Source organism: Macrobrachium rosenbergii, chromosome 2 (assembly GCF_040412425.1).
Source record: "Macrobrachium rosenbergii isolate ZJJX-2024 chromosome 2, ASM4041242v1, whole genome shotgun sequence".
Lineage (NCBI taxonomy): Eukaryota > Metazoa > Arthropoda > Malacostraca > Decapoda > Palaemonidae > Macrobrachium > Macrobrachium rosenbergii.
In genome coordinates, this window is record NC_089742.1 from 72,680,448 (window position 1) to 72,696,728 (window position 16,281).

A 16,281-nucleotide genomic window follows, 5' to 3' on the forward strand; every position below is an offset into this window, starting at 1 on the left:
TACGTTCATAGGCTCCAGGTTGAGGTTGAGGGCCACAACGTCCTCCGCTACGATACCGCAAGCAGCGACTTCTTCTTGGGAGGGCTGCGTCATCTCCCGGATCCCGGCGATTAAGGGGGCGGCTATTTCATCCGCAACGGAAGCCGAGATCCAGGCGCCGGGGAAGAGAACGTTGCAAACGTCCTTGCAGAGGATGTAGGGTTTCCCTGCCCCGACGTTCCTCCCGAAGCCGCCGACCCAGGACTTGAGGGTCGATAAAGCGGAGTCCCGGGAGCTGCGGTCAATCTGAAAAGGGGGGAAAGGAAGATAGGTGATTGGGCCTCCTAAAAGGAGAATATGTTACAATTATCCATCAAAGACAAAATTGAGGATAAACGTTAATCCGGAGTGGAAGATTTTCTTACCGACTCGTCCAGAACCTGCTCGTAAAGAGTGTAGCACACTTCACAACCGTCCGGGTGCCAAACAGTCAGGTCCCTCACGTGGACAGCACAGCCGGAGTGGGACCTGCAGACTTCATGCCCGCTGGCCTGGTTCAGCACAGCGGTGCACCCCTGCTCCTGACAACGCACCATCTGTAAGTTGAATGATAAATGAGTATGCTAATAAGACCGCCGGAGTAGTGTCTTAGAATAGTAGTAATCCAAGTAGGCCCCGCCGGAGTTAACCGGGGGAAAAAAGGGGGCTACTGGAACAACATGATTAACTACCTAGAGGGACCGCCGGAGTTAATCCGGAGCGACGGGGAAGGTCCCAAAAGGATAGTTAACATATCATTAAATAACATTAAATATTGATAAATGAACACCCACATACCCACACCTATATATATACAAAAATATATCCGGATAGGACCCGCCGGAGTAAACCGGGGAGATAAAGGGCCTATCGGATATGTAAAAACTCCCAAGAAGCCGGAGTTAATCCGCGCCAAGGGTAGATAATAATAAGTATGTTGTATGTGAAGTGAACAAAAACATCTGCGACTAGGGGAAAGATTACTATAGGGTATACTTTTCCCACTTGGGGCCGGAGAGAGTCTTGTACTTAGAACGGTGACGGCGGAGGAGGTGTAGTGAACACCGTCCGACCAAACACCGTCCCCACCGGAGTAGGGGAAACAAGAACATCCGGCCACCAAGCAAAGAAAAACACCAAGGTAAATAGCTGGTGGAGAGAAGATACTGGAAAAGGGTGTATATGAAGAGGACAATATAAGTGTCGTACCGTGTGAACGGCAGAAGACAGTCAGGTGGGATACTCCAACTGGCAACTAGAACACTGTCTCCCCACCCGAGGTGTCTCGGATGGGAAAAGACGCGTACTGACACAAGAAGGGAGGGGATGTATAGGCTATGAGTGTGGGACTCTGGTAGCGACCAGGGAGTGGGTAGGCACACCCCGGGCGCCATGAGAATCTACTCCCTCTCTAAGATCGGACGAACATGTACGAACGATATTGAAAGAGTGGAAGAGATGGAACACTCAAAGACAAAGCAAAGAAAGGGATGGGAAACAGGGGTGTGGGAGCACCCCCGGTCCCCTACTGTAGTCTCGAAAGGGATGACCGGATAAGGTCAGGTGACGAGAGAACAGCCAATCAATGCAGAGGGAGGGAGTATAGGCTATGGCGAAAGGAAAGGCTAAATCTCGGCCTTGGTAAGATAACATATAATGAAAGTTAACCAAGGGTGGGAGAGGGAGGAGGGGGAAAGGCGATAGGCGAGAGAATGTGTTAGGAGGGGTAAAACATGAAGTGGAGAATAACCCGAAGATGTGGCTTGGAAGGAGGAGGCAACACGAGGAACCCTCGTTATTCCAGCTTAACTATTAGTACTGTAAAGACTAAACGGAAAGGCCGAAATAGGGAGAGGGAAAAGCGTCAGCCCCACTCACCAACCAACGCCACATAAAGGGAAGCCACCATGAATCCCCCTACACACAGAGCTCTCTCCTGGCCAGTAGAGGACCGCCAAGCCATAGCCTAGGCTAATCTTACCCAGCTGGGGACTGGGGAAGGAAACCCAGGAGAAGTAACTACTCCACCAACTTACAGTAACTTAGCCTAGGCAAAATGAAATGATCTAAATAATCATAAGCGCATGTAGAAAGGGAGACCAAGCCTCACGCGATATGAGCGCGGAGGGAAAATGGCCGACCTTCCAGACAAAAATTTCTCAGATAATATCTGTAAATATCAAAGACATCCGTGCGCTTGGCATAAAATAAGCAATTTAAGCATAAACGTACCATCTCAAACAAAACATCCCAACCCTGGAGGAAGCAATGTCCAAATTATAACGTGTATAACAAGGAATAATGGCGGATAGGCCCGAGGGGGAAACTCGAAGCCTAAACGACAATAAAAGGGACTCCCCCAGAGAAGGGTAATAAAATATATATATAAAACCCAATTGAATATATATATAATAATAAACAAAAGGGTATAAGGAAAGGGGGGACGGGAAAAAACCCCGACCTAGTCCGAGCCGACATAAGGTCACATGGCGTCGGGCGGTGGGAATGAGACTGACAATAAATCCCCCTAATTATATAACTAGGGGGAAATAAAACTTCTCAACCACCCAAATAAAACATAGAGATGGTACTCAACTTAGGTGATGAATCCAATGAAGATGCCATTGGTTGAAAAAACCAACAAAAGCGCACACGAGGAGAATCACAACAACAGCGAACGCGTGCTAAAAGTGGAATGAGGGTGACGCCAGCTTGTTTACAGTCCGCGAGTGGTGCGGGGTATGTAACGGCACCTCACTCGGTAGGACTTTTGACATTGGGAAGATTTACAGGGCGGAGGCCTGTGATTGTGACAATCTCACCCTTTCTCATACACGACTCCATACCATGGAGCTCGCACCGGGGGTAGTAACTCCGGCTTAGTTTTTTAGCTTTTCTCTGGTATATTTAGCAATAGCTTTACCTTGAAATAAGTGCTGAAAGGTTATTTCACCGGCTGTCACAGGTCGAGAAACCCAGAAAGTTGGTATTATATGGAAATGTTTTTTAAGGTTTTGTGATGAAGCTATTATATATAAGTGTTTTATACTCTTTTTCTTCTTCCTTGTTTGGAATACTGTTTTCCAGTGTGGTCTCGGGGTGCTGAATCTCATCTACTTGACCGATGACACTCTTGAATAGAGCTATGTCATCAGTCAAGTTTATTTTGCAAGCTCTTAACACTGGCTTGTGGCACAGGCATAAAGTGAGTTTATTATGTTTGTGGCATAAAATGTACTGTAACACCGAGCATCCTCTACACTCTTCTTTACCAAACTTATCTGTTTTTGCTTGCAACACCAGGTAGGCTGTTATTTTTTAGTATCAGGTCTAATAATTATCAGTTTGCAAGGAGTTTCATTTTGGCTGCAATTAAAATGTTGAATAGTTTGCCTTGTGCAGTTATGAAGTCTTCTGATCTCCAAATGTATAAGCAAGGAGCAGATTCATTCCTGAATTCTGTGGAGATCTCCTGAACTCTGGTGTATCAATTTTGCTTTTTACTCTCGATATTTATTCATCACCTTTTACTATTACTTCTCTTTCTCTGAAGGCTGATTTCCCTTTGGAGCCCTCTTAGTTTTATAGTCTGTTGGCTCTGCCCGTAAAGGTTTTCAGCTGAAGATTCAAAGAAAGTACTGTAAGTATAAATATTTCAGAGTTCTTACTAAAACAAGAAATCTCTCTCGTATGCCTGTATTGAACCACCTTCCTTTGCAAGTAGTATTCATTTGAAATAATTACATCTTCCCCTTTCTTAGTTGCTATAAATCACATCAAGAGGCTTAGGTGATCTCTTGCAAGTCAGCTTTTTGTTCTTATTGTTACTCCAGTCAGAGGCCAGTATACCTTTAAATCATTTGGAGACTTTTTTCACAAAGTGTTCAGTTTACGCACTTTAAAATCATAAATTCTTTTACTTCCAACATCGCAACTGACCCTGAAGGCTTTTTTAGGATTATTAAATTTTATCCAAGCATCCCACATTTCACCCTCCTCTTGCAAGTTCAGTCTTATTTCCTCTAGTAACACAAGGATTGAAAAATTTCATACAAGAGCTAATAATTTGTTTCCAATGAGGGATCCGTAACATAAGACAGTCAGTATACGAGTATTTTCATGATTTGCTTTAACTAGGTTCTTTGCTTGTTTTATTGGTTTCATTTTCAAATTTTTCTACTGAATTTACAGCAGAATATAAACTGCATCACATCAGAGTAAAATTTGTCCAACAGTGTTCATGTTCCCTGGTAGTATCCATAGCCATGTTAGACCTAGAGGTCATCAACTGGGTCAGGTCATCACAAAGCCCATTTATGCATTAATGAAAGTAACAATCAAGTAAAAAAAAGGGGGGGGTTAAAATTGCTTGAAAATCTCAAAATAATGGTTAAACTTTCATGGAGCTCATTTCCCCACAATGACATGAATAAGGGCTGACTTCCAGTGTCTGCTACCTACCCTACCCCACAACGGATGGCTCAAGTGTAGGCAGACTTGCTCAATGGCACTGAGAGTGTTACATAAATACAATGATCCCCACTGATCATCTTGGCGGATGAGCCAGACAGAATACTGAGAGTTCTATCCCTAGAAACCAGCCCATTCTACTTCCAGTAGATAATTCTGCCCTCAAAATATCAATATACTAACTAGCATACTTATCTCACCCAGGTGTAAACATTATCAGGCAGTTGACGAGACCTCCCACAACTGTCTTAAAAAATGAAACTCAATCTCAGCAACAGTATCCCTTCAAGATAATCAAGACAGCGAAGAGGGAAGAAGGCTGATAACATTTGAATTCAAATATTTAGATCTGAACCATGAGAAAAGTTTCTCACAGTTTGAAAGCCTTCTGGCCTAACAGAGGACTTCAACATAGAATATATAAATTCTAATGTGAACCCATATGACTTCTAGAAGGCATTCTCTCATTTAGAGGGTCATTACAGAAAAATATTTTCACTGTGTATGCAGTCATTCACTTCTAACCAAAGTGTAAGGTTTTTGGTAATGGATTGCCCAGTGTATAATCATGTAAGTTTGGAATCTCAAATAATAATGTCTGGCCTTTGCCTTCACCAAATCTTGGAAATTAACACAGACCAAATAAACTATGTTTAATCCTTATTGAATCGAGGATTAATTGTTGAATTATGAATGACTAGTGTTTTTGCTTGAGAGAAATGTTTAAGTCACTTATAATTCAAACTCCATTATCATACAGAAAAACATGACAACTGAATCCACAGCCATGAATAAATAATTTATAAATGCTGGCATAATTTGCAATCTGTTGTAACCTTTCAGAAAACAGGATACTGTATAAATAAGAGTACACATCAATAAAATATGAAGCAAATTTTATTTTAGTTTTAAAGATCAGATTGTTAAATTCACATCAACTGAAATCATACAACTTAATAAATAATTAATCACAATAAAAAGACTAAACTATTAATATCAAATACTTTTACCTTTCTTTGCTCTCCATAGTATCCAAAACTGTTATCACAAACACAAAAATCAAATAAAATTTTTAGTTACATATGAGCTGCTGTGCTATACTTTTAATACTGAACTTAAGTAACACAAATTTCCATTATGCAGTTGCAATATAATATGTAATAACTGGAATAGTGTAAATGCAAAATCAAACAAAATTTTAAATTCTAAGCATGCCGAATTAATGAAGTAGCAGAAAAACATTTAAATTTGCCAGATTTCAAGTATACACATTGTCCATATTTCTGAAAATAAGTCTTTTATATTAAAAAAAAAAAAATTCAACATTCAGGCTCTAGTGAGTGTGACAAAGTGACTGACCCAGGATACTTCACACTTAGGCCGAAGGTCATAATGAGGCACAAAGGAGACATGAAATTTTTAAGTTTCTAAGATCATATTCAGTTCAAAGATTATCGATTCTGTGGCTCGTGAATTACAGCTTACAGGATACTACTAAATTCCCATATTCAAAAGATTATCTTAAAACACAACCCTGGATGGAGTATTGAATCCTCCTCCACCTGGACCACCACCACATCCACCAGGAGGAGGAGTGCCATCATGATCAGTATCTCTTGGAAAATGAGAACCTCCTGTACTTGGAGAACGTTTACGCTGGGCCTCACGATCCTGTTCACTTCGATACTGAAGGTTATCACATTCCACTGTTTCTCTCAAGTCAAGACGAAGGGATTTCATATCTTCAAACAGTGGGACATCAGGAGCAAGGCTCTCACTTAACTGGAAAAGAAATCAAATAAAATTTTCACAATAATTAAAACACCCATAGATTATTCACACATTCAATAATCACACGTTCAACACTGACTGGGATCCTTCTGTTACATAAAACTATATTGTATCTCCAAATAAAATTCACTAAATTGTTAGACATACAAAAGAGAAAATTAATTTAAAATATCAAATTTCCAATTTAGGCTTTGTGTGTGTGTGTTCAAAATAACAAAATATATTTATGGAAGTAACTTTTTTGAACAAAAATTTAATAAATCAACAATGATAAAGTGAAAATGACTTGCTCTTAAAACTAAAATTACAAATCCTTAAACTTTTCAGAATTCAACTCTAGTATTACACAATGCATCATAACTCGAGTAATTACTGACATTGATATCAATTACAAAGTTATATTTAAAAAACAAATAAACAAACAGGATCTACATGAAAAAACTTTGAATATAAAAATAAAAATGATACAATGTAAAATAAATCTTACAGGCAATCACCTACTTAAAAAACTTACAAACATTGCTATAATCGTGCAGAAAACGAGTAGTTTAAACAATTATAAATGCCACTGCTTCATGTGTAACTTCTCCACCAAGGATTTTAGAATGTATCAGCCCTCTTCACTTCTAGCTTTAGGCAGAAATTTATGTCTAAGGTCCTCAAGATAGGGCCATTCAATTAGAAAAGGTTCCACTATCAAAGGAACTAGGCAGTCAACGCAGTCATTAAAAACCCATGAGTTAGGCAGGCCTGACATGCTCATAAAGGCAGAGGGCTGTCTCAAATCCTCTGGACATACTGTTACACCGCCAAGGAGATCTCTCTCCTGTGATCTCTCTCCTTTTGTTCCTACCTCTTGCATTCTAACATTCACCCCAAAAACTTTTGATTCAAGGCAAGAAGTTATTAGACGAAAGTTGACATTGACTTGGGCATAAATCTACTGCCAATTGTTTTGATCATTTGTCACCTCATTGTTACTGCTCACACCTACATGTGCTGGTTCCCAAGAAAATTTATTTTTATTTCTCTGCTACTGATTATGTGAAGCCACTGCAGGATTTGTAAAACTAGAAATTGTGAAATTTCCTTACAATAAAATTTGCTAATACATACTCCAAACCCAAAGCCAGCACTAGATTAAAAACGATATGTAAATACTGAAGTTGAACTTCTGTATCCTTAGGCCAAAAAGTGCAGAAGCCTGCACAACCTACACCAACATCAAGCAATATATGACCGTCAGTGGAAGTCTAAAGCATCAATTACGATACTTTGTATGGGTGAGAATCTAAAAGGAACTGCAGCCAATCGATAACAGTATGGTGTACAAAATCTAAAACTTTTCATCTACTAAAGAATACTTTTTCACATCCATAGCTCATTTTTGAAAAAACTAAGACTTTATAATATGTCCACCATGATGAAGGCCAGTACACTACTTGAAAAGATTTATAGTATCTGAGCAGTTGACTTCTAGAACTTTTAAATAAGGAACCCATGTCAACCTGTGATCAAAAAGTGTGCTTCTTCCACAGAATATATCTGTCGGCTCTTGATGTATTATCTATAAAACAGGTTTGGCATAGGAAAAACCTAACATTGGGAGCTGCTCTTAGTCCTCAAAGGAATTACTCTTATGGTTCCCCCAAGGCTCCATAAGATAGAACAACCAATATCAAAGGATATTTTTAGTTGGTCTTGGTCAAAATAGTGCCTCTGATAGACACAGTGACAATTTTCCTTCATCCTTCTCATGCAAATGTGATAAAACAATGCACAAACTGGATAAGATCCAGAATCCTATACCTTTTTATCATGGAAAGCAGGTGGGTTTGAAGACTCACAGTGAATACTAATAATAGGTTTTTCCTTCATCAAAACCAGTTTTCTTTTATAGCAAAGCTGTGGCCTTCATATGTTGGGTTTTTAAAATCTAGTCTACTGAGAAGATTATTCACCTAACATTGCTAGGTACCTGGTGCAAAAACTACAGACTTCATCCATCCAGCAATACCTATTTTTATGGAAAGTGTGACTGGATTACCTCTGCACTGAGAGCCAGTTGAGCCTTGGTTGAGAGTTTTACATTGTCTAATATAATTTTTTTAGGGCAAGCACCTTGTGGCTATTACAATTATGTCATACAAGGCTGTGTTATCTAAGTCACTGATTTAAGATTGCAGCATTGTTTCAGATATAGAAGTTAATTCACTTCTCTGATCTTTTGCATTGCAAAGACTGGCCCCTGCAAGGCTTCCCATTACCAGGTCCCTGAATAAGTTTCTTTGACCCCTGTCATCTCAATTCAGTAGTCCTAATACAAATACAACTCAGTGCTCCCAAATGCAGTCATTTTGACTGTCCTGTCATCCCGGTTCTCTTAGACGTGGACAGTGTTTATCACCTACACACTTAGCCATCACTGCTGTCTCCTAGCTTGTCATTTCTGGCCAAGACATAGGACCCTTTGAATAATAAATCCCCTATTCTTCTACAGGAACTCAGAATTACAGATAAGGCATTATGCCTGATCCAAACACTCCAAGTTTACCTAGATGTCCTGGCAAATGTCCCAGATGATCCTTTTTTGTTACCCCCTATCAGAAACAAGCCACTTTCTTTGCATGGACTGAGAATTGTCTTAGTGTCCCTAATTAGAAAGGCAGAACCTACCCCTTCTGGTTCTCAAGGTGTCAGGGGGCACTGGGTGCATTCCTAATTTTTATTGGAGCCATTTATTGCAAAAAAGTCTCTCGAGTTTATAAGGTTGTCATCAGAGGGAGTGTTCCTTGAACGCTGATGCCATAAAATCCAAAAACTTCGGGTACACTGAGTTTGTATGTAGTGTGGTAAGCCCCAGTCCCATGTTGGATTACAGTCAACACCCATGTTCTCGGGGGTTAGGTTCCACAACCACCCACAAATGCCGAAAAAATGTAATATATTGGAACCCCCCTCTAAAAAGCCTTATAACTGCCTATTTTAATAGTTCAAACACCAAATATACCTTAAACTATCATTCTGAAACACTTTAATATTCTAATATTTCAATATCACTTTACTATTTTAATATTCCAATATCACTGTCATATCATTTCAATATCATTTCTGAGCGTGTGGCTGTAGGTGCTATAACGAGGTGAGAAAACTAGTTTAGGGTGCTGTAGCCATCGGGATGGTTCACTGTAAGGAAGGGAGAAAACTGGTTTATTACCAGTGCAAAGCTTACAGACCTGTTTCTTTCCACACATATATGTCTCTCTCTCCGAGTTAAGAAATATTTAAAAATGCATTTTAAAAAATACATTTTATTGATATTTTGCTGTGTTTACATTAATATTAGTACTTGAAAATTAGTAAATAATTTTTTATCATAAAAAATATATGTAGTCACGAAAAAGGGATTTTGACGAAGGAAAAATCTATTTCTGGAGAGGGGACCGTGTCACCTGGTGAAAAAGTCCATTCAGCACTTATTTCTAGGTAATTCCGTTGCTAGATACCAGAGAAAGCTAAATGAAATGCTGGAGTTACTACCCCCAGAGCGAGCTCCATTAGATGGAGTCGTGTATGGAAAAGGGTGAACTACAAAACACGGAACCTTATCCTATAGAGATCCCAAAGTCAAAAGTCCCACAGAGAGGTGCCGTTACAAACCCATGCACCACTCGCGGACAGCACACAAAACACCGCTAGCCGCATTCCATGAAAGCATCACCCCACCAGAATGATGTTTACTATGGGAGGGACATGATACATGATGGAGGTGGGTCACGGGTGACACGGTCCCCCTCTCCAGAAATAGATTTTTCCTTCGTCAAAATCTCTTTTCTGGATCGGGTCCCGTGTCACCCGGTGAAAAATTAACAGAGAAATAAATATCATTCTTAAACTAAAGAGATAATAAAATCTAAGGGGAACAGAAGACCGAAGGTCCAAAAAGAAATTTTTAATTACTAGTAACAATAACAATAATGTACAAATGAAACTGATGTTAGCGTAAAATTAACATGACAATATGAAAAATATACATAAACAAAATAACTATACAATATTGAAAACCTTATAACCTAAATGTGTCATTTAGACAAACATACAGATAACACAGCCCGGTGAGAAGTCAAGGCAAGCCTGACTGAAATGACCGTACGGGGATAACTGAGGCAGTGGAGGAAGAAATGACTAGGAATCAGAAAGGGAACCAGAGGGAGGAACAACGTTCCCTGCCGCGACTGCTGAGAATTTAAGAGCTTCTAAGGATTTCAAATAGTGACGTTTGAAAACCAAGGGTGACTTCCAACCAGTGTACCTGGTAAGATCTGTGAAATTCATGTAATGAAAGTAATTAATGGAGGTGGCCACAGCTCTAATATCATGAACTCTTGGGACTGAGTCAGGGTTAGCCTGCTTGATAAAGTAAAGGATTTGTTGTCTAATAGCAGACATAGAGATATTACCCCCTCCTTCCCTGATAAAGAGAGGCCCAGACGAGATGTGAGAAGACCTGTCTAAATAAGCCCTCAAAGTATGAACTGGGCACAGGGACAGGTCTTGAGGCAGGGGAGAATTTTCCAAGGCGACCACCTATGCTATGGATCTTCATTTTTGGCCAGGAAGTTAGGGTGAGGAATCAGCAAAACCTCCCTGATGGAAGGAAGTCGACGTGGTTGGGCTCCCTAGAGAGTGCAGACAGCTCTGAAATTCTAGCACCCGAAGCTAGGCTAACTAAGAACAACGTTTTCCTCAATAAGGAAAGGTAGGGCCAAGACTGATTATCGATATTTGAGGCTAACTTCAACACGTCATTTAAAAACCAGGAAACCGTATGTGGACGGATTACAGGCCTCAGACGTGCACAGGCTTTAGGGATGGAAGAAAAGTAAGGATCTGTGAGGTCAATTTTGAAACCATACAAGAACACTTTTCGTAAAGCCGACTTGACTGTAGTAACAGTACTAGAGGCTAAACCCTTCTCAAACAGTGATCTAAAAAAGGAGATTGCTAAATTTATGGTCATTACTGTAGCCTCAGATTCTTTCAAAAAGAGTGCTAGTTTCTTAATTGCTGAGTCGTACTGACGAAGAGTGGAGACCCGCTTATCTGATTCCAAGAACATGGTGTTGACAGGATCAACATTAGCATCCCTTTGAGCCACAAATTTCATAAAGTCCACAAAGCCAGGGCACTTTGAATTTTTGAGGAAGCTGACACAGTCTGAGTTTGTACTCTTGTGTTAGTTTCGGACTGGGGATTCGGATGTGGCGAAGTTTCAGTTCTAGCAGAAGAGGAAACCAGCTGCTCTTTGGCCAGTAGGGAGCCACTAGAGCTACTTGACCCTTGAACGTCCTTAGTTTGTGAAGGACCTTTAACAACAAGTTCACTGGAGGGAACAGATAGATCGTCTTCCACCTGTTCCAATCCAATGACATTGCGTCCGTGAAAAGAGCTTGAGGGTCCAGGTTGGGAGCTACGTAATGAGGAAGCTTGTTGTTGAGCTTGGTTGCGAACAAATCTACCTCCAGACCTGGAACTTGTTTGCAGATCCAATTGAACGAGCCCTGTCTAGGGACCACTCCGACTCTAGGGGAGTTGTCCTTGATAGAGAATCTGCTACGACGTTCCGGACCCCTGCAAGATGGGTGGCAGACAGGTGCCACTTGTTCTTGCATGCCAAGGAGAAAAGTGCAATCATTACCTGGTTGATCCGGCTCGATTTTGAACCTCCCCTGTTTATGCAGTGGACTACTGTGGCGCTGTCCAGAACCAGTCTTATGTGAATCTTCTTGGGGGGAAGAAGCTTCTTCAAGGTAAGGAAGACCGCCATGGCCTCCAGAACGTTTATATGGAACTGGCGGAACATGAGGGACCAAGTCCCCTGTACTTCTTGGTGTTGAGAATATCCTCCCCACCCGCTTAGGGAGGCGTCTGTGTGGATAACCAACGCTGGAGGAGGAAATTGCAGGGGGACTGACTTGGACAGGCTCTTGACAGTCGACCAAGGCCGGAGTCTCTTCTTCAAGATGTGAGGGATCAGAGACACCTTGTCCCTGAGACTGATATTTGCCCGACTCCGCCACACTCTGTTGATATCTTTCAGCTTCACCTTCAGCAACAGGTCTGTCACCGAAGCGAACTGAAGGGAGCCCAAGACTCTTTCTTGGGTCCGCCGAGAGGCTCGTTTGGACTTGAGAAACTGCCTGGTTGCTCTGGCTATCTCCTTCCTCTTGGGAGGAGGAAGAGAGAGCTTGTGAGAATTCAGATCCCACTGGATTCCTAGCCATTGAAAACAACTGCTCGGAACCAGGCGGGACTTCTCCTGTTTACACGAAAGCCCAAGGATTCTAGAAAGTCGACCACCACGGATGTAACTCTCTGGCATTCCTCGACGCTGGATGCCCAGATGATCCAGTCGTCGAGATACGCGGCCAGCGTAATCCCTTGAGACCGGAGTTGTTGTACGACCGTGTCTGTCAACTTGGTAAAAATCCTTGGAGCTATGTTGAGGCCGAAAGGCAACACCTTGAAGGAATATGCCTGCCTTCTGAGCCTGAACCCCAGAAAGGGGGAGAGCCTTCTCGCAACCGGGACGTGATAATAGGCGTCGGAAAGATCTAGAGAGGTGGTTACGGCTCCACGGGGCAGTAGGGTCCGAACTTGGGAGACAGTAAGCATCCGAAACTTGTCGCAACGAATGTAGGAATTCAGACGGGACAAGTCCAGAATTACTCTCCGTTTGTCGGAACCCTTCTTGGGAACACTGAAGAGCCTGCCTTGGAACTTCAGAGTCCTCACTTTCCTTATAGCCTGTTTCTGTAGGAGAACTTCCACAAAGTCCTCGAGATCCTTGGTCGTAGCTTGATAAAACTTGACTGGTGGAGGGGGATTGTCGATCCAACTCCAGCCTAGGCCCTTGGAAACTATACTCTGAGCCCAGGGACAGAAGGTCCACCGAGCTCGAAAATGGTACAGCCTCCCGCCCACAGGATGTATGTCATCGGTCCTGTGTTTGCTTCCCCCCTCTGGAGCCTCTACCTCCCCTGTTCCTGGGAGAGGAGCGGAGGGCTCCCCTCCCCCTAGCGAAGCCACGGGGCTTATTGCCTCTGGTTGCTTGTCTGGAGCGAAATTTCCCCTGACTTTCATATGCAGGATTGAAAGCTGGGGAGGAGACATAGGATGGAGCAGCCAAAGATTGATGCGCCGGGTTCACCAAGACATACTGAGGCGGAGGATGGGAGGAAGAGGTCGAAGGCTGACCCTGTAAAGGAACCTGAACCAAGGACTGAGCTGGAAGACGTTTAAATTTCTTGCTGGACTTTGTGGGAGGGCCGGTAAGATCAGACTGTTTCCTTTTATAGGGCAGACCCCAACGGGAACGGAGACTCTGATTGACCCTAGCTGCCTCAGATAAGACTGCATCAACTTCTTCTTGTGGGAAAAGATTAGCTCCCCAGATCGAACTCTTAAGAAGCTTATTTGGTTCATGCCGAACTGTGGCTGCTGAAAAGATGTGCTTCCGGCAGGCCAGTCGGGCAGTCATAAAGTCAAACAGGTCTTGTTGAAAACTCGCCAAGAGAGATTTCGTCAAGACCTGGAATAAAGGATCTTCCCTATAAACCAAAGAAGTTGCTTCCGCTAAAGCCAAAGAGTTCAAAGACCTGGCGAGCCTTTCCTTAGTATCAGCCTCTGTTTTCAAGAGCGTCTCCGGGATCTTAGGGAGCTGCTCACTGAACAGATCAGAAGCGCAGTCTGGGTCAAGCCGAGTCACTGTAAACGTATTAGGGGCTCCCTTCCAGAATTCGGTGCCTCCGGGAAAGACGAGAGATGTTGGGTCCGTTTCTCGGAGATGAGGAAGGGGTTTACCTTGAAGCAAGCCTGACTAGTCAGAGAGGCCACTTTGAAGTGCAAGGGAGAAGGAGAACATCACTGAGAGTGAACATAGTGAACACTCCCTTAGCTGGTGTAAGCTTAGTGTTCTCCGCTTGCCACTCCGTACTGGTCCTCATCAAAGACGACTGGGCTTGGTCCCTAGGATAGATAACAGTCTCCTTAGGGACTTTATCAGACCTGTTCCAAACCTCTCCCTTCAGCCTGGCAAACCCAGTGTAGGGAGATGTCAGGTCCGGAGGATAGAACTCCAACTCTTCCACTCTCCTCGTGCCCAAACCCTCTATGGTAAGAGTACCTTCGTACTCGGGAGCATAAAGGGCCAGACGCCAAGGATTCCCCAGATCAAAGGGAGGGAGAGTGGAAGGGTCAGGAACAGAATGAGACCTAGAATGAGAACCTTGTTGTGATTCCACCTTCTCCGAAAGAGACTGAAAAGAAGAAGCAAGACCAGACAGCTTGCTGTCTACCCTTGCGTCGATTCTTTCAAGGAATTGCTCAAAGAAATGAAACGTATCCAAAGAAGGAGGAGGGGGAACTACCTGACGTGATTGAGACTCCGCTTGGGACCCGGAAGGGGAGGCTGTACTCGTCGACGGAACGGGGCTCGGCGCCCGTGCCGCCGCCGGAGGGACCCCATATCGGCCTGTCGGAGTAGGTAAGGCTTTCTTTTTAACGGACTTCACCTTCGGAGCAATAGACCCAGACGTGCCCGTAAGGTATGAAGATTTAGAGAAGCCTTTAAAAGAAGCAACAGAGGAAGGAGGAGAGCTAAACAGTGGAGAACCTGCCTCACTTACCCCCTTACCTGGTTGATGCTCCGGGATAATGCTCGGAGACTCAAGGTCGAGTTCGAGTTCCGCCGCGTCTTCTGGAACGCCACCGCTCAGAGCCGAACCGTCTGGAGAGGGCTGGGTCAACTCCCGAATCCCGGCAATCAACGGAGCAGCAACATCGTCGGTGACTGAAGCTGTGATCCAAGCGCCGGGAAAAAGGACATTACAAATGTCCTTCGAGAGTATGTAGGGATTGCCAGCTCCTATGTTGCGTCCAAAGCCGCTAACCCAGACTTTAAGGGCCTGAGGCGAAGCATCACGAGACTTGCGGTCAGCCTACCGGAAGAAAAACATTATTGCGGTTTACCGAAGGCGGGGGAAATCGGTAATATGTAAGGAATACAGTTGGCTAAGAAGGAAAGATGCATGATCACCTACCGAATCATCGATAGCCTGCTCGCAAAGAGCGTAGCAAACATCACATCCGTCAGGGTGCCAAACAATAAGATCCCCTACGTGGACCGCACATCCGGAGTGAGACCGACAAACTTCGTGGCCGCTGGCCTGATGGAGGGCTGCGGAGCACCCTTCTTCTTGGCAGCGTACCACCTGTAAGAGTATGAGATTATGAGTACACTGTGTAAGGTGCCGGAGTAGTGTGCCGGAGCAACACAGTAGTAAATAAATCTGTGAAACCAGCCGGAAAGATCCGGGAGGTAACCGGATAAAAAAATCTCACACAAACAAAACAAAATAATAAAATAATAAATAAAATAAAATAAATTTACCGGAACTATCCGGAGTAACATGCCTTAAAGTAAGTGACGGATACAAATGAAATGGGAAGGTTAAACTGTCCGGAGAAAGCACATTCCCGGCAACTAAAAATAATATGAAACTAGCGATAACGGAAGACCGATAAACGCTAGAACCGCCGGAGCGGGAAGCAAGGAATGCGCCCCGATAGTAGACAGTAGTTAGCTAAGGGCAGGGAACGTCAAAAGTCCGAACACGAAGACAGTCAGGCGGAAAGCCCTAACTGGCAACGAAGAAGGGACTAAACCGGAGTGTCGCCAAATTAAACGACACGCCGGAGAAGACGTATGAAGGGGAGGAATGAAAACCCCGGAGGAAGAACCGAAAATGAACGACCAGAGAGTGGGAATGCACAATCCGGGCGTTCCGGGTCCTCCCGCCCACTCGCTGACTGAGTCGTTACCCAGCAAACGCGAGAGAAGCAGGAGAGGAACAGGAACAACCTCCATGGGGGGGGGGAAAGGGAGATAAAAATGGCCAAGATGGTGGACGGGAGAGGGGGAAGCCCTCCCAGCCACCAGCA

General features: G+C 43.4%; 1 protein-coding gene and 1 long non-coding RNA gene across 4 annotated transcripts in view; one reads left to right on the forward strand and one right to left on the reverse strand.

Moving 5' to 3' along the window:
• Positions 1–16,281, forward strand: part of LOC136848567 (uncharacterized) — a 94,453-nt gene that overhangs the window by 43,229 nt on the left and 34,943 nt on the right. Inside the window, exon 3 of one of the 2 annotated variants that reach the window (XR_010856051.1) lies at positions 4,693–5,300. The exons of the other annotated variant lie outside the window; for it this stretch is intronic. This is a non-coding gene — a long non-coding RNA (uncharacterized lncRNA). Of the gene's footprint in view, positions 1–4,692; positions 5,301–16,281 lie in introns of those variants that run through there. 2 annotated transcript variants of the gene reach the window in all.
• LOC136848553 (ubiquitin carboxyl-terminal hydrolase 38-like) overlaps positions 5,368–16,281 on the reverse strand; it is a 247,682-nt gene continuing 236,768 nt past the window's right edge. For both annotated transcript variants that reach the window (XM_067120838.1, XM_067120847.1), the window contains one exon: positions 5,368–6,270. In XM_067120838.1, the coding sequence (XP_066976939.1) occupies positions 6,010–6,270 (261 nt within the window). In that variant the 3' untranslated portion in view covers positions 5,368–6,009. The remainder of the gene's footprint in view (positions 6,271–16,281) is intronic.